The sequence below is a fragment of the Hemiscyllium ocellatum genome, chromosome 23 (genome assembly GCF_020745735.1).
Source record: "Hemiscyllium ocellatum isolate sHemOce1 chromosome 23, sHemOce1.pat.X.cur, whole genome shotgun sequence".
NCBI classification, from domain to species: Eukaryota; Metazoa; Chordata; class Chondrichthyes; order Orectolobiformes; family Hemiscylliidae; genus Hemiscyllium; species Hemiscyllium ocellatum.
The window spans coordinates 12,664,772-12,682,766 of record NC_083423.1 but is presented as its reverse complement, the minus strand read 5'-3'; the positions used below and the strand labels follow the sequence as shown (position 1 = coordinate 12,682,766).

Below are 17,995 nucleotides of genomic sequence, written 5' to 3'. Positions count from 1 at the left end.
CATAAATTTAATTCAATTCACATTTAGCATGCTCAGTAGCAAAACAAGAGCCCTTGCAGTAATGGAAGAGAGAGAAAGACAGTCAGAAATTAAATTGAATGAACAATACCATAAGTGACTGCCTGGACAATTTGTGAAATATGTGGTGTTTGCCCATGGTCAAGATGTACAGAGAGGTCAGGTTTTATCTTTGGAGGTTAACAAAGGAGGCTGGTGGGAGAATCAAATGAGGCTGAGGGGGTGACCTCATAGAGGTTTATAAAATCATGAGGGGCATGGATAGGGTAAACAGTCATGGTCTTTTCCTTGCAGTGGGAGAGTCCGGAACTAGAGGGCATAGGTTTAGGGTGCGAGGGGAAAGATATAAAAGGGACCTAAGGGGCAACTTTTTCACGCAGAGGGTGGTATGTGTATGGAATGAGCTGCCAGAGGAAGTGTGGGAGCTGGTACAATTACAACATTTAAAAGACATCTGGATGGGTATATGAATCAGAAGGGTTTAGAGGGATATGGGCTAAATGCTGGCAAATGGGACTAGATCAGTTTATGATATCTGGTCAGCGTGGATTAGTTGGACCGAAGTGTCTGTTTCCATGGTATGTAACTCCACCTGAGTACAAACTGCAAGAAACAGTTGGGTCTTTGACTTTGCAAGGGAGCACTCTACCATTTCAGGAAAAGGCCTCACATTAGGAGAGCTAAGAGAGGGCATGAAAAATCCTTGGGGGATAGGATCAAGGATAACCCCAAGGCATTTTATGCGTATGTGAGAAGCATGAGAATGACGAGAACGAGGGTAGGTCCGATCAAGGACAGTAGTGGGAGATTGTGTATTGAGTCGGAAGAGATAGGAGAGGTCTTGAACAAGTACTTTTCTTCAGTATTTACAAACGAGAGGGATCGTATTGTTGAAGAGGAGAGTGTGAAACGGACTGGTAAGCTAGAAGAGATACTTGTTAGGAAGGAAGATGTGTTGGACATTTTGAACAACTTGAGGATAGACAAGTCCCCCGGGCCTGACAGGATATATCCTAGGATTATGTGGGAAGCAAGAGAGGAAATTGCAGTACCGTTGGCAATGATCTTTTCGTCTTCACTGTCAACGGGGGTGGTACCAGGGGACTGGAGAGTGGCGAATGTTGTGCCCTTGTTCAAAAAAGGGAATAGGGATAACCCCGGGAATTACAGGCCAGTTAGTCTTACTTCTGTGGTAGGCAAAGTAATGGAAAGGGTACTGAGGGATAGGATTTATGAGTATCTGGAAAGACACTGCTTGATTAGGGACAGCCAGCACGGATTTGTGAAGGGTAGGTCTTGCCTTACAAGTCTTATTGAATTCTTTGAGGAGGTGACCAAGCATGTGGATGAGGGTAGAGCAGTGGATGTAGTGTATATGGATTTTAGTAAGGCATTTGATAAGGTTCCCCATGGTAGGCTTATGCGGAAAGTCAGGAGGCATGGGATAGAGGGAAACTTGGCCAATTGGATTGAAAACTGGCTAACCGGTCGAAGCCAGAGAGTGGTGGTAGATGGTAAGTATTCAGCCTGGAGCCCAGTTACAAGTGGAGTTCCGCAGGGATCAGTTCTGGGTCCTCTGCTGTTTGTAATTTTTATTAATGACTTGGATGAGGGAGTCGAAGGGTGGGTCAGTAAATTTGCAGATGATACGAAGATTGGTGGAGTTGTGGACAGTGAGGAGGGCTGTTGACCTTTGCAAAGGGACTTAGATATGATGCAGAGCTGGGCTGAGGAGTGGCAGATGGAATTCAACCCTGCCAAGTGTGATGTTGTCCATTTTGGAAGAACAAATAAGAATGCGGAATACAGGGTTAACGGTAGAGTTCTTAGTCAGGTGGAGGAACAGAGGGATCTTGGGGTCTATGTACATAGATCTTTGAAAGTTGCCACTCAGGTGGATAGAGCTTGTAAGAAGGCCTATGGTGTATTAGCGTTCGTTAGCAGAGGGATTGAATTCAAGAGTCGTGAAGTGATGTTGCAGCTGTATAGGACCTTGGTAAGGCCACATTTGGAGTACTGTGTGCAGTTCTGGTCGCCTCACTTTCGGAAAGATGTGGAAGCTTTGGAGAGGGTGCAGAGAAGAGTTACCAGGATGTTGCCTGGAATGGAGAATAGGTCGTATGAGGATAGGTTGAGAGTTCTTGGCCTTTTCTCGTTGGAACGGCGAAGGATGAGGGGTGACTTTATAGAGGTTTATAAGATGATCAGAGGAATAGATAGAGTAGACAGTCAGAAACTTTTTCCCCGGGTACAACAGAGTATTACAAGGGGACATAAATTTAAGGTGAAAGGTGGAAGGTATAGGGGAGATGTTCGGGGTGGGTTCTTTACCCAGAGAGTGGTGGGGACATGGAATGCACTGCCTGTGGGAGTGGTAGAGTGAGAATCATTGGCGACCTTTAAGCGGCAATTGGATAGGTACATGGATGGGTGCTTAATCTAGGATAGATGTTCGGCACAACATCGTGGGCCAAAGGGCCTGTTCTGTGCTGTATTGTTCTATGTTCTATGTTCTACATCTGTCAGTAAAAACCAATGCTGTCCGTGATGTTAAAACACTGCCTCTCAGCAGCAGAATATTTCCTCATTTCTCAAAACAGCGAAGAATTAAATATTTCACAAGGGAATCAGGGAGACACACGCACTGAAAAAACAACTTGCAGCTGTAGAGCCAGTCACAATATCAGGGCAGCCCATAGCACTTCAACGTAGTACTAAATTAGGCTGCAAAGGGAAGTCACCGTTATAATGTAGGAAGTTAAAAAAACACACACCAGGTTATAGTCCAACAGGTTTATTTGGAAGCACTAACTTTCGGAGCACTTCTCCTTCATCAGGTGGTTGTGGATACTCCGAAAGCTAGTGCTTCCAAATAAACCTGTTGGACGATAACCAGGTGTTGTGTGATTTTTGACTTTGCCCACCCCAGTCCAACACCGACACCTCCAAACAATGTAGGAAAATGTCAGCCTAGCAAACTCCCTCAGACAGAAGCATAGGGCAGAATCTTCCCTGATCCTGAACAACGTAAGCTTTGGTGAGAAGTTTGGGAAAACCAGGCTAAACATCCAGCAAGGTCCTTCTCGACAGAGTCATATTCTCCAACCAAGTCTTGGGTGCTGAGAAATGATTCTCAGTGGCACGATGGCCCATTGGTTAGCACTGCTGCTGCATAGTGCCAAGGACCTGGGTTCGATTCCAGCCTTGGGTGACTGTCTGTTGTGCAGTTTGCACGTTTTCTCCGTGTCTGTATGGGTTTCCTCCCACAGTCCAAAGATGTGCAGGTTAGGTGAATTCCCCAGAGTGTTCAGGGATGTGTACGTTAGCTGCTTTAGTTAAGGATAAATGTAGAGTAATAGAGGAATAGGTTGGGATAAGTTACTCTTTGGAGGGCCAGCATGGATTTGTTGAGCCAACTGACCTGTTTCCACATTGTAGGGATTCTATGGTGAGAGCAGTCTGAGACTTATTATCTGGAAATGAATTGCTCAGTACCATTTAATCCAACCTCAATAATACAGTCTCCCATCTTCCAGATTAAAAATTGGATATTTCCCCAGAGGAGGACTCTCTATGCAGGGGTCCTCCCCCTTTCTCTCAGGGATCTGAAATGGAGGGTGCTGCAGGCAGCAGTCCCCTGCAACCACAGATTGCAGTGGTGCACGGACTCCCAGCCCAACTGCTTGTTCTGTGGTGCGGTGGAGTCTGTGGACCATGTACATATTGGGTTTGGGCGTTTGCACTCCCTTTTTGATTTCCTCAAAAACCTCCTCCTCTGCTTTTGGTTGCACTTCAGTCCCACACTCCTGATCTTCGGGCACCCTGTATGAAAGGGGGAGGGCAGGTCTGAAGACCTCCTCGTGGGTTTGCTCTTGGGCCTGGCCAAACTGGCCATAAACAGGTCCAGGCAGCGGGCCATGGAGGGGGTCGTTAGGGCTGACTGCCTGCCCCTCTTCCGTGGTTACGTTAGAGCCGGGGGTCTCTGGAGAACGAGCACATTGTGTCCACCAACACCCTAGAGCTGTTCAGGGAGTGGTGGGCCCTACAGTGATTGGAGTGTTTTATTTCCCCTGCCAACTCTATTTTGATTTAACCCCTGCCCTCCCCTCCCCTTCACTGTTTGATCACGCAACATTGCCTTTTGATGTGAAGGGCATTGCTTATTGCTGGCCACTTGGATGTTTTCTTCCTGGTGGTAGAAATTGAATAAAGATTTGTACACCTTGTGTCTTTCACTGTGTCTCACACCTGCACACACACACGGGTGAGGGAGAGTAAATAAGCACTACCGCAGCTAAGCAGTAGCGTGGGGAAAAATTTTTTTTTTTTAAAAACTGGCTGTTCTTAGTCAGGCTGGCCATTAACAGGTCCAGGCAGGGGGCTATGGTGAGGGTGGTTAGACCTGCCCCTCTTCCACGGTTACATTACAGCCCGGGTGTCTCTGGAGAATGAGCATGCGATATCCACCAACACTCTTGAGCTGTTCAGGGAGAGGTGGGCCTCACAGGCAGTGGAATGTATTATTTCCCCGTCCAACTCCCATTTAATCCCTGCCCTCCCCTTCACCTTTTCGTTCCGGTAGAATTGCCCTTTAATGAGAAGGGCACTGCTTGTCACTGACCACTCGGGCGATTCCTTTCTTCCTGGTGGTGGAATTTAAATAAAGATTTACACACCTGTTGTTTTTCACTGTGTCCAACACCTGCTCACAGACAACATGGGTGCTGGGAAAATATAAGCACTATCGCTGTCAGGTGGTAGTGTGGGGAAAACAAAAAAAAGAGAAAAATCTGGATGTTCCTAACCAGGCTGGCCATTAACAGGTCCAGACAGCGGGCTGTGGAGGGGGTCATTAGGGCTGATTGCCTGCCCCTCTTCCATGGTTACACTTGAGCCCAGGTATCTCCTGTGGTGTCTACCAACAGCCTTGAGGTTTTGAGGGAGAAGTGGACACCTCAGGGTGTTGAGTGTTTTATTTCCCCCCTCTGATCCTATTTTGATTGAATCCCTGCCATTCCCATCACTGTTTAATTCCCCTGAAGGGAAGGGCACTGCTGGTCACTGGCCACTCGGGTGATTTTTTTTCTTCCTGCTGGTGGATTATGAAATAAGGTTTTCTGCACCGACACCAGGCCATGGGGAGAAATAAGCACTTCTGCTGTTCTGTAGTAGGGTGTGGGGGACTTTTAAAAAAAAGGAAATGAAAAAGAAAAACAAGAAATAAAAGACAAAAAAGAAACCGGATGTTGAAAATTCCCAAAAACGGACGTTGGAGCAGGAACCTGGTGACTTCAGCTTGTTCTTCCAGACTTCCATCTTGGAGACAGCACACCAACATTAGAGTGCACACTCTATGGGCAGTGACCGTATGCATCCCATGATCATGAACATTGATATCCATTGAAACATTCTGGCCTCTCTGCATCATCATGGCACATATATGATCCACTTACAGCCCAGCATCTCTCAGAGCAATGCTGCACGCAGAGGTAGTCACCCTGCTCATGGGTTGGACCAGGTTGCATCTCGGGGTTGGATGATGGCTTCTTAGTGCTTACAAACTTTGCTCACTTCAATGCTGACAGCGTCTCTGCCTGGCCTTGGACTGCTGGAAAGGGGAGCCTCTAATATCAGGCCAGGGGTTTTCTCACATTCAGTCAGTCAGCTGCTCTGCTGGTCAGGATCCTCTCCGTGGAGCAGAATGTCAGGTAGCCCACTGCCCATCCTGGCTCTTTCTGCCACGTTGTGGGCTGAGAGATGTCCTGAGTGAGTGAGTAGGTAGTTCAGATGACATGAAGGGTTAGTGATGATAAAGTGGGTGAGAGAGCAAGCAGGTGGAGGGAGATGTTGGTGGCAGTAGTGACAGTGGTGGGAGTTGGATAGTCACAAAGATATAGTGAGTTCCAGGATATGGAAAGATGATAATGATGGCACTTACCTTCATAGAGCAGAAAGTGATGGGCATTTCACCAAAGAGCTGAGAGTGCACTGAGCAGGGTGGTAACCTGGCGAGTGGCTTCTGCTAATCCCGAGGGAAAGGCTGCACCTCCTATGCCTCACCCTATCCACCAGGGCCCTGTCCTCAAAGCGGAGAACCTGATCTACCCTGGCTGGGGTAAATGTCACAAACCACACAGGGTAACCGTAGACTGCCAGTGCTTGATGAGTGCACAATGAGTTGTTAAAGATGACACTGGTGCCAGAGAGCCCAGAATGTTCCATCAATGGCGGGTACTTCCTATAACAAGTGGGAGAAATCTATTGGGCAAGAGGAGTAGTTAATGAGGCAAGCTGGGGAAGTCAGTGTGGGAAATCCTGCTAAGCCTCATGAAGAAACCCTCCATGAAACTCAATAAAAACTGCACCTTGCCGACTTCAGGTAAGATCCTACTGAGATTAACAACTGGATTTATCCATTTTTGGGATGGTGACTGAGGCATAAATGTTGGTCAAGACACCGATGGAGGTCTTCTGATCCGCTCTGAACTGCTAGCAAGGGAGCTTTCAAACAAAGGAGTAACAAGAGCCTGTGGGAAGCCTGAAGACCAGAACAAACATGATAACTACACGACAAACAGTACTTTTACAAACAAAAATATACATATACGCAAAGGTTTTGTTGAGGTGTAAATGGTCATTTCATTGTTCCTTCAGGGATATTTACATTCATTATTACAAAACAAGTATAGACAAACTTTATATTCAAGTTGATCCAGAAAGTCTTCCACTTTTCAGTAAGGGAAGATTGGATATTGCATAGAGACCATTCCTATTGGGCTGACTATAATTGTTTTATTTATTGTCAGCACCAGGATTAAAATCATTCACAATGGCCCAGCACAAAATAAATTACAGAGCTTTCCAATCACTTCTGGAATCCATCGTACGTTCTCACCCCACTGAGCCGCAGGGATGCCATCTTGTGGGGTCACCGCCCCATGCTCCTTGCTCTACACCATTGATTTGACCAGCTCGGGGGGTGCCATGAGGTAAGTCAATGGGCCAATCCGTTGCTTTGCACATCCACAGCAAAGGGGACCTCCAGCATCTTCACCCTCACTCTGTCACATTACAGCAGCAAAGAGAAACAGAACGAGGACAGTGTGAACATTCTTGGAAAGCCAACGTCACAAAACAGTACATGGTAATAAACTGATAGCCTTGTATTTCTGCTCCCTCTTGCACACGGTTCAACAGTATTAAGGTGACGTATTCCCTCCCCCACACCAACCATCCTTTCATGTTAAATGTGTCTCACTTGCCTCTTGTTCCTTCCTGTAAGTGTGAGATTCTTCTTTGCTTACTGACAGCTTTCCTCCACTTCAGGTACATGCCTATGCTTCATGTTAGGAATGAGCAGGTGTGTGGTATTACAGTCAGCTCAAAATGTATATGTCCCAGAACAGCATGAGAACTGCATTCCTTCAGACTGCCACCAGGTTATGCAATGCTGTAATGCTGTGAAAATTGCAATTTAGCAAATCTTGCACAATTAACTAAATGAATTTGTGATAGCACAACATCCTGAAATGGGGCTTTGAAGTGGTTGAAACAAAGCTGAGAGGCGTCTGCAGTGCAGAACATTTGTTGAAGATGATTCCTTGTTCAGAAAATCAAGTGCGATTCCATTTATTGTTTTATTTTGCTGACTGCTGCTCATTCGGATCAAGGCTCACAGGTCACTCATAGTTAACAAAGCAATAGAACAGAAAACAAATCCATAACACTCTGGGATCTCTGTTGGATTGTGTGATACTGGCAGTGTGTAAAGACTAGGTCAGGCCTTTAGAACACAGAGACAAGGCTCCCTGAGGTGCATTTCCCTTTATGGAATTGTATCTTAAACTGGTGTCAATTACTATCACAGTGTCAGAATATGATGTAGTAGTGTTTAACTCTGGACTCGGAACATAAGCAACGAAGGTCACATGTGCCTCCCAGTCTCCTGGTTAACATTGTATGGATCTAGTCTCAGCTTCCAATAAAGAAACCACTGATTTTTTTTTCTTATTCATTCACGGGTGTGGGCTTTCCTGGCTTGGCATTCAGTACCCATTCCTAATCGCCCAGAGGGCAATTACGTGTCAATCACATTGCTGAGGGTCATGTATTGACCAGATCAGCTAACGATGGCAGTTTCCTTTCCTAAAGAACATCACAGAATCAGGTGAGTTTTTCCTGACAATTAACAATGGTTTCGCGATCATCGTCAGACTCTTAATTTTAGGAATTTACAGAATTCAAATTCCACTGACTGCCATGGCAGGATTTGAACCCAGATCTCTGCATTAGTACTCTCATGATAATACCACTAGGCTACCGCCTCTCCAAACAGCTTTACTAATCCTTCTATGATAGCTACATTTCCATTGATTAGAGCAACCCTGACTGACCCCATCTGGTGCACTTGCTGGTCCACATGCCTTGGGTCTCCAGTTCAGGACCTGGTTGACTGCGTGGACAGGGCAAGGATCCCTTGCTGCTCCCTGCCATCTCCTTAACAAAAGCAGGAAACAGAATGCTTTTCAAGAAGTACGGTTATATCGGCATCAAAATGGAACAACTTTGTTTATGAACTTGCTGGTCCTGCACTTTGTTTCCACAATGTCGCTGATGACCACGCTAGATAATGACCAGCAATGGAAACCATGGTTAATGTTTATCATGCTACCGAAGGTGCAGAATCCAATCTTAAAAGCCCTTCTGCCACGGAAACAAAGGTGGACTTATTGCAGATTAGAAATTGCATGTTGGACATTCATGGAGTTGACACTGCCTTCAACAGCCAGGAATCAACAGAATGACAAGTTTTCTTTTCTCTCAGAGGGTTATGAGGCCTTGGTATACCCTTTCTCAAAAGATAATGGATGCAGAATTTTTAAACATATTTTTAAGGCAATGGTGATGGTCAAGGGGTGAAAGATTATCAGGGATATGTAGGAATATAGATTTGAGGTTAAAATCGGATCAGGTATGATCTTATTAAATGGTGAGGCAGGTTCAAAAAGCCAAGTAGCCTTCTCTTATCCTTGTTCAAACAAATGTGGACCAGGACAGTGAGTATCGCTCTGCATTGATGTTCAAGTCTCATCTCGTCCTGTCATTTATAGACATGCTTTAGGCAGCATAAGTCAATGTGCCTTCTAACTGGAGCCAGTCTTGCCTCCAGCTGGTGTTGGGGTCGAGTTTCCAGGTGCCCAGCAGTTGAGGCCAGCCACTCTTCATTGGTGACAGGTCATAATGGTCGCCAAGCACTTTCATTTTATGACCAAGTGAATTTCTCACCTAGTCACTCAAAAGGAACTCCCAGTACCTCCTGCACCACAGCCAAATGCTCAATCCCACCGCCTTAGGGGAAACAAGTTGACTCAAGATCACATGCCAGGTAACAGGAGATGGGCACCTATTCAAGAAGCAGATACTGAGCCTGGCAAGTCTGCAGCTCCCTACAACACTGCTGGCCAGTTAGCCTGGCTTAGCAACAGGAACTGGACAGTTAGAGCGGATGGCGGAGATTTTGCCCCTGTCAACTTCAAGCTATTGCCCAATTGGGTAAGTCAGTCGTCCCTGGATGAGCAACAGGAAGCTGGCGTGTTTTCTTTTGTAAGATTGGCTACACCACAAGAAGGTGTGAAATTCTTTCCACTGTATGCATAGGTTTGCCAGGTCTAAGTAAGGTAATGTGAGTTAAGAGTGGGTAGAGAGTGGGTACAGCACACCCACCTTCAGAAGTGTTACTGTTTCCATCTCTCACAGGGTCAATTTTATAGGGTGTGCATTTTGCCCAAAAAAAAACAAACGGCAAATCTCAGGTCATTGACACAGCCCAGATCACCGCGGAGATAGTCTTCTTTGGGATCTGGTAAAACCTAAAGTCTAAAAACCTCAGGAAGCAAGTGACAAGTTGAGGAGCAGGGAAGTAAAATACTGCAGTGGCTGGAAAAGTGAAATAAAAAGTAGTTAAAATGCTGGAAAATACTCAGCAGTTCAGGCAGTATCTTGTAGAGAAAAACAGAGAGATGTTGCAGGTCAATGACCTTTCTTCAGAACCATCAAGCTGAATGGTTAGAACATATTCTCTCCACAGACACTATCTGAATCACTGAGTTTTTCCAGATTCTCTGTAGTGGTTGAGACACACCTCTGGTTGATATATTCTCTCCACTCTGAAGCTTCTCTCAATAACACTGGCAGCATCAACAAGGTGGAGTACTGCCTGGCCTCCTTCCGGCTGAGGAAGGAGTGCATTGAAGGTTTACTGGACTGGATTACTGGGGTGGCAGGACTAAGAAGTCTGAAGAGAGACTGGTAAGTTAGGGCTATATCCACAGGTGTTTAGAAGAATAAAGGGGATTCTAATAGAGACCTGCAAAATTCTAATGGGATTAGACAGAGCAAACACAGGAAGACCAAGGAGTCCAGAACCAGGGGTCAAAGGATACAGGGGAGACCATGCAGGACTGGGATGAGAAGACATGTCTTCACTCAGAGAGTGGTGAGCCTGTGGAATCCTTGGCCATGGAAAGCTGATGAGTCCAATACATTGAATATTTTCAAGAAGGCATTAGATTTAGCTCTTCGGGCTGAAAGGGACCAAAGAGAATGGAAACAATGTGGGAACAGGATCTGGAGTTAGAAAAAAAACATGGACTGCAGATGCTGGAAACCAGAGTCTAGATTAGCATGGTGCTGGAAAAGCACAGCAGGTCAGGCAGTATCCTGCTCCCCGGATGCTGCCTGACCTGCTGTGCTTTTCCAGCACCACTCTAATCTAGGATACAGAGTTAGATAATTACCCATGCTCATCCAACAGCAGAGCAGGTTCAAAGGATTGAATGGCCTACTCCTATTTTCTATGTTTCTAGGTTTGTATGTCATTCCTGATGAAGGGCTTTTGCCTGAAACGTCGACTTTCCTGCTCCTCGGATGCTGCCTGACCTGCTGTGCTTTTCCAGCAGCACTCTAATCTTGACTCTGATCTCCAGCACCTTCAGTACCCACTTCTGCCTTCTATGTCATTTACCAAGGGATTACCGTTCTGCTCACCAACAAGAAGCCATCATTTTATCAACCCCCTTCAAAAAACCCCTTTAAAAATTACACACCTGTGGATTCGAGATTTTCCTCAGAGTTAGTACAGTTTCACTCTCAATGTGATTTGAACACCCTCTTGCATGGCACCGAAGGGGAAGCCCCTCTCTGAGCAAACTGGATGTCAGCTCTGCCTTCAGAAAATACTCCTGTTGAAATTAAACTGAGTTTTAAAAAGATAGGAAACAATTCCTAAAAGCAGCAAAGAAACAGCAGCCCATACACAAAGCAGGTGAGTTCTTGCTCAGCTTCACTCCTTATGGCCAGCGTCAATCCCAAAGTGGACCAAGACATTCAGATGAATCGGATAAATAGACAAGTCTTTTCCCTGGGGTTGGGGAGTCCAGAACTAGAGGGTGTAGGTTTAGGGTGAGAGGGGAAAGATATAAAAGAGACCTAAGGGGCAACTTTTTCAGACAGAGGGTGGTATGTGTATGGAATGAGCTGCCAGAGGAAGTGGTGGAGGCTGGTACAATTGCAACATTTAAAAGGCATCTGGATGGGTATATGAACCGGAAGGATGGAGGGATATGAGCCGGGTGCTGGCAGGTGGGACTAGATTAGATTGGAATATCTGGTCGGCATGGACGGGTTGGACCGAAGGGTCTGTTTCCGTGCTGTACATCTCTGTGACTCTATAACAACACACAAGCCCACGTCAACGAAGCTCTCTGCAGGTGTAAATGTTGTGAACAAGACATAAACTGGTATAACATTCCGTACTTTAAACTCAGCTGTTTCTGCACTTCCCATGGACAACAAGAATAGCACAAACAGAAGCAGGAAAAGATCATTCAGACCCCCAAGCTGGTTCATCGTTCACCATGATTTAACAGCAGTGGTTAGCACTGCTTCTTCACAGTGCCAGAGATCCGGGTTTGATTCTGGACCTGGGTGACTGCGTGGAGTTTGCACATTCTCCCAGTGTCTGTGTGGGTTTCCTCCGGGTGCTCCGGTTCCCACCCACCCCTCCATCCCACAACAGGCCAAACATGTGCAAGTTAGCTGGATTGGCCATGCTCAATTACCCACAGTGTCCAGGGATATGGATTAGCCATGGGGAACGCAGGCTTACAGGAATAGGGTATAGGGGTGGGACTGGTTGGGATGTTCTTTAGAGGGCCAGTGTGGACTTGAAGGGTTGAATGGCAGGTGGTATCCCCTCCGATCGTCTGAACATTTGACAGTGAAGGAGACCGTGAGACAGTGGGAAGAGTGAGGGTGAACATGCTGACAAGGAATATTGAAGAGGAGTGGTTGCACGATGTGGGCCCAAATTGAAAGGATTTTAGAACAAATTGTAAATTTTTAACATACAGATGATACTTTTCTTGGGCCATCTGGGACAAAAGTATTTGCTTCAGAAACCCAGTAACTGTCACAATAACTATAGAGGCAGCACACAGCAATAGAGAATAGACAGGGTTAAGAAAAATCATCAGGAATCACAGAATGAATCTTAAAGTAAATTGCTGCTGTGAATGAGGGTTCTTTTGTTAGTTCAACATTTTTGTTGCGGCCATTCACATCAAGTGACTGAACAACAAAACCATGGTCAGAAAGGAAACGTCTTTATGCCAAAAACAACACATGCCAAAAATCTAGATTGACTGTTTCAAAGCCACTTGCTTTCTCCAGAATGCGTACATCAAATATCCTCAGGTTTTTCCTACCTTCATAAATCCCCACTATTTAGGAACTTCCCACTGCAAATGAGTCATAACAAATTACCCTTGTGGTTTTTTCTCTTCCATGGACAGGTTTGGGCTAATAGATACAGCTGCCTTCACATTGAGAATAACCTCCATGGTGTTGTGTGGTTCTATCATCATGCTCAATGGGACAGACTTTAAACAAATCTAGCAACTCAAGACTGGGCATCCATGAGGCACTGTGGGCCCTGGGCAGCAGCAGAACTGTATTCCAGCACAATCTGCAGCCTCATGGCCCAGCGTATCCCCCACTCAACCATTACCATCAAGCCACAGGATCAACCCTGGTTCAATGGAGAATGGAGGAAGGCATTTCAGGAGCAGCACCAGGGATACCTGAAAATTACATGTCAACCTGGTGAAGCTACCAAACAGGATTAGAACATAGAACATAGAACAATACAGCACAGAACAGGCCCTTCGGCCCACGATGTTGTGCCGAACATTTGTCCTAGCTTAAGCACTTATCCATGTACCTATCCAATTTCCGCTTAAAGGTCACCAATGATTCTGACTCTGCCACTCCCACAGGCAGCGCATTCCATGCCCCCACCACTCTCTGGGTAAAGAACCTACCCCTGACATCCCCCCTATACCTTCCACCCTTCACCTTAAATTTATGTTCCCTTGTAACACTCTGTTGTACCCGGGGAAAAGGTCTCTGACTGTCTACTCTATCTATTCCCCTGATCATCTTATAAACTTCTATCAAGTTACCCCTCATCCTTTGCCGTTCCAATGAGAAAAGGCCTAGCACTCTCAACCAATTCCTCGTACGACCTATTCTCCATTCCAGGCAACATCCTGGTAAATCTCCTCTGCACCCTCTCCAAAGCTTCCACATCTTTCCTAAAATGAGGCGACCAGAACTGCACACAATACTCCAAATGTGGCCTTACCAAGGTCCTATACAGCTGCAACATCACCTCACGACTCTTGAATTCAATCCCTCTGCTAATGAACGCTAATACACCATAGGCCTTCTTATAAGCTCTATCCATCTGAGTGGGAACTTTCAAAGATCTATGAACATAGACCCCAAGATCCCTCTGCTCCTCCACTTTACTAAGAACCCTACCGTTAACCCTGTATTCCACATTCTTATTTGTCCTTCCAAAATGGACAACCTCACACTTGACAGGGTTCAACTCCATCTGCCACTCCTCAGCCCAGCTCTGCATCATATCTAAGTCCCTTTGTAGCCAACAACAGCCCTCCTCATTATCCACAACTCCACCAATCTTCGTATCGTCTGCAAATTTACTGACCCACCCTTCGACTCCCTCTTCCAAGTCATTAATAAAAATTACAAAACAGCAAAGGACCCAGAACTGATTCCTGTGGAACTCCACTTGTAACTGGGCTCCAGGTTGAATGTTTACCATCTCTCACCACTCTCTGACTTTGACCGGTTAGCCAGTTCTCTATCCAACTGGCCAAACTTCCCACTATCCCATGCCTCCTGACTTTCCGCATAAGCCTACCATGGGGAACCTTATCAAATGCCTTACTAAAATCCATGTACATTACATCCATTGCTCTACCCTCATCCACATGCTTGGACACCTCCTCAAAGAATTCAATAAGAGACTTGTAAGGCAAGACCTACCCCTCACAAATCCGTGCTGGCTGTCCCTAATCAAGCAGTGTCTTTCCAGATACTCATATATCCTATCCCTCAGTACCCTTTCCATTACTTTGCCTACCCCACCGAAGTAAGACTAACTGGCCTGTAATTCCCAGGGTTATCCCTATTCCCTTTTTTGAACAGGGGCACAACATTCGCCACTCTCCAGTCCCCTGGCACCGAAGTGAAGATGAAAAGATCATTGCCAACGGTTCTGCAATTTCCTCTCTTGCTTCCCACCTAATCCTAGGATATATCCCGTCAGGCCCTGGGGACTTGTCTATCCTCAAGTTTTTCAAAATGCCCATTACATCTTCCTTCCTAACAAGTGTCTCCTCTAGCTTATCAGTCCATTTCATACTCTCCTCTTCAACAATACGGTCCCTCTCATTTGTAAATACTGAAGAAAAGTACTCATTCAAGACCTTTCCTATCTCTTCCGACTCAATACACAGTCTACCACTATTGTCCTTGATCAGACCTACCCTCGTTCTCGTCATTCTCATGTTTCTCACATACGCATAAAAGGCCTTGGGGTTATCCTTGAACCTACCCGTCAAAGATTTTTCATGCCCTCTCTTAGCTCTCCTAATCCCTTTCTTCAGCTCCCTCCTGGCTATCCTGTATCCCTCCAACGCTCTGTCTGAACCTTGTTTCCTCAACCTTATGTAAGCCTCCTTCTTCCTCCTTAAGACATTCAACCTCCCTCGTCAACCAAGGTTCCCTCACACGGCCATCTCTTTCCTGCCTGACAGGTACATACATTCAAGGACACGTCGTATCGGTTCCTTGAAAAAGTTCCACATTTCAACGACATCCTTCCCTGACAGCCTATGCTCCCAATTTATGCTCCTCAGATCCTGTCTTGCAGCATCGTATTTACCCTTCCCCCAATTTTAAAACCTGCCCTGCTGCACGCACCTATCTCTCTCCATAACCAAGGTGAAAGTTACAAAATTGTGGTCACCATCACCAAGATGCTCACCCACTAACAAGCCCATCACTTGTCCCGGTTCACTACCGAGTACCAAATCCAATATGGCCTCCCCTCTGGTCGGACAATCTACATACTGAGTTAGAAAAGCTTCCTGGACACACTGCACAAACACCGCCCTGTCCAATCTACTTGATCTAAAGAGCTTCCAATCAATATTTGGGAAGTTGAAATCGCCCATGACTACTACCTTGTGGCTTCTGCATCTTTCCAAAATATGTTTCCCAATCTGTTTCTCCACATCTCTGCTGCTATTGGGGGACCTATAATAAACACCCAACAAGGTGACTGCTCCTTTCCTATTTCTGACTTCAGTCCATACTACCTCCAAAGGCAGATCCCCCTCGAACTGCTTTTCTGCAGTCATTATACCATTTCTAATTAGCAACGCCACACCCCCTCCTTTTTTACCACTCTCCCTAATCTTACTGAAACATCTGTAACCAGGAACCTCCAACAACCATTCCTGTCCCTCATCTATCCACGTTTCCGTGATGGCCACAACATCATAGCCCCAAGTACCGATCCACGCCTTAAGTTCACCCACCTTATTTCTGATACTCCTTGCGTTGAAGTATACACACTTGAGCCCATCGCTGTGTCCGCAAGTATTCCCTGTCAGTGCTACCTTCTCCACAGCCTCCCTACATTCTTGGACATCCTGTAAAACAGCTAACCTACTTGCTGGACTACAAGTCCAGATCCTATCCCCCTGCCAAATTAGTTTAAACCCCCTCGAAGAGTGCTAGCAAACCTACCTCCCAGGATATTGGTGCCCTTCTGATTCAGGTGCAACCTGTCCTGCTTGTACAGGTCCCACCTTCCCCAGAATGCAGTCCAATTGTCCAAACACCGGAAGCCCTCCCTCCTACACCATCCTTGCAGCCACGTGTTCAACTACACTCTCTCCCTATTCCTTGCCTCACAGTCACGCGGCACCGGCAACAACCCAGAGATGACGACTCTGTCCGCCCTAGCTTTTAGCTTCCAGCCTCCCAGTCAGGTGAATTGGCCATGCTAAATTGCCCATAGTGTTAGGTAAGGGGCAAATGTAGGGGTATGGGTGGGTTGCGCTTCGGCGGGTCGGTGTGAACTTGTTGGGCCGAAGGGCCTGTTTCCACACTGTAAGTAATCTAATCTAATCTAATCTAATCTAACTCCCTGAGCACCTGAATGACCTCCCCACCCCTCTTCCTACCTATGTTATTGGTGCCAATGTGCACCACGGCTTCTGGCTGCACACCCTCCCCCTGAAGGATTCTGAAGACATGGTCCGAGACGTCTCGGACCCTGGCACCCGGGAGGCAACAAACCATCCGAGAGTCTCGCCTATGTCTACAGAACCGCCTGTCTGTCCCTCTAACTATAGAGTCTCCTATAACTAGCGCTCTCCTCCTCTCCCCCTTTCCCTTCTGGGCCTCAGAGCCGGACCTCGTGCCAGAGACCCGGTCACTGCAGCTTACCCCTGCTAGGCCGTTCCCCCCCAACAGTATCCAAAGCGGTATACTTATTGTTGAGAGGAATGACCACAGGGGATCCCTGCACTGTCTGCTTCCTCCCCTTCTCACCTCTAACTGTTACCCAGCTACCTCTTTTCTCTGGCGTAACTATGTCCCTGTAGCTTCTATCTATCACCCTCTCAAATAATCTTCAGTTCATCCAACTCCAGCTCCAGTTCCCTAACGCGGCCTGTGAGGAGCTGGAGCTGGCTGCACTTCTTGCAGGTGAAGTCAGCAGGAGCATCAGTGGTCACCCATACCTCAAACATCCTGCAGGAGGAACATTCCACTGCCTGCGCTGCCACAACTCTACACTTAAGTCTCCAAAACAAGAACACCCCCTCCCCAAACGACTGGACTTTAGCTAAAAGAGGCCAAAATGATTGGAACAAATGGCGAGACCCACAGCCAGTATTTGTCACAGGTCTGTCTGAAGGCTGAAAGAAGAGGCAGCACCTTCAGGGAGCTGCTGTAACACAGGAGGGCAAGAGCCTGCAGCACAGAGGAACCAAGGGGTGCTTGTGAACCACAGTGCCACACAACATCTCAGGTATCCAATATCTCAGCAAAAGACAAAAGGAAAGAAAGGAACACACTGAGTGTACTCACACCAGCAAAGGACAGCAGACATTCCAAAGATTTGTTCATCACCAGGTGCCTTTTTGCCCGTGTTACTGCAATGTAAAGCAAGTTCCAATCGATATTTGGCACCGTATCTGAAGGGAGAGATGCAATTTCTTTTTAATATCAAAAGGCAATGATTGCCCAACATTGGTGGAGCTGCACAGTATTGTTTTTGAGATCACAGTCAAAGGTATTCACTTGATAATATTAAACTGAGACGGGAAGTTAGGGTCTAATAAAAGGAAGACAGGAAGAATAATGGAGAACTCTCCAAGCGAATCAGCTGAGTGCCATTGCTCATCACCACCAGATATGGGTATATCCAGCTATTGGTTTACATATAGATAATTATATACCAAGCTATTGGCATATATATAGATAATTATATACCTAGCTATCGATATACATATAGATACTGATATACCCAGCT

General features: G+C 46.3%; 1 protein-coding gene across 2 annotated transcripts in view; it reads right to left on the bottom strand.

Moving 5' to 3' along the window:
- Positions 1–6,656: 6,656 nt before the first annotated feature.
- The window catches only part of fbxo18 (F-box DNA helicase 1), a 48,612-nt gene continuing 37,273 nt past the window's right edge, over positions 6,657–17,995 (bottom strand). For both annotated transcript variants that reach the window (XM_060843105.1, XM_060843106.1), the window contains exons 19-21: positions 17,551–17,657; positions 11,124–11,258; positions 6,657–7,079 (exon numbers count right to left, since the gene is read on the bottom strand). In XM_060843105.1, coding sequence (XP_060699088.1) covers positions 6,969–7,079; positions 11,124–11,258; positions 17,551–17,657 — 353 coding nt within the window. In that variant the 3' untranslated portion in view covers positions 6,657–6,968. The remainder of the gene's footprint in view (positions 7,080–11,123; positions 11,259–17,550; positions 17,658–17,995) is intronic.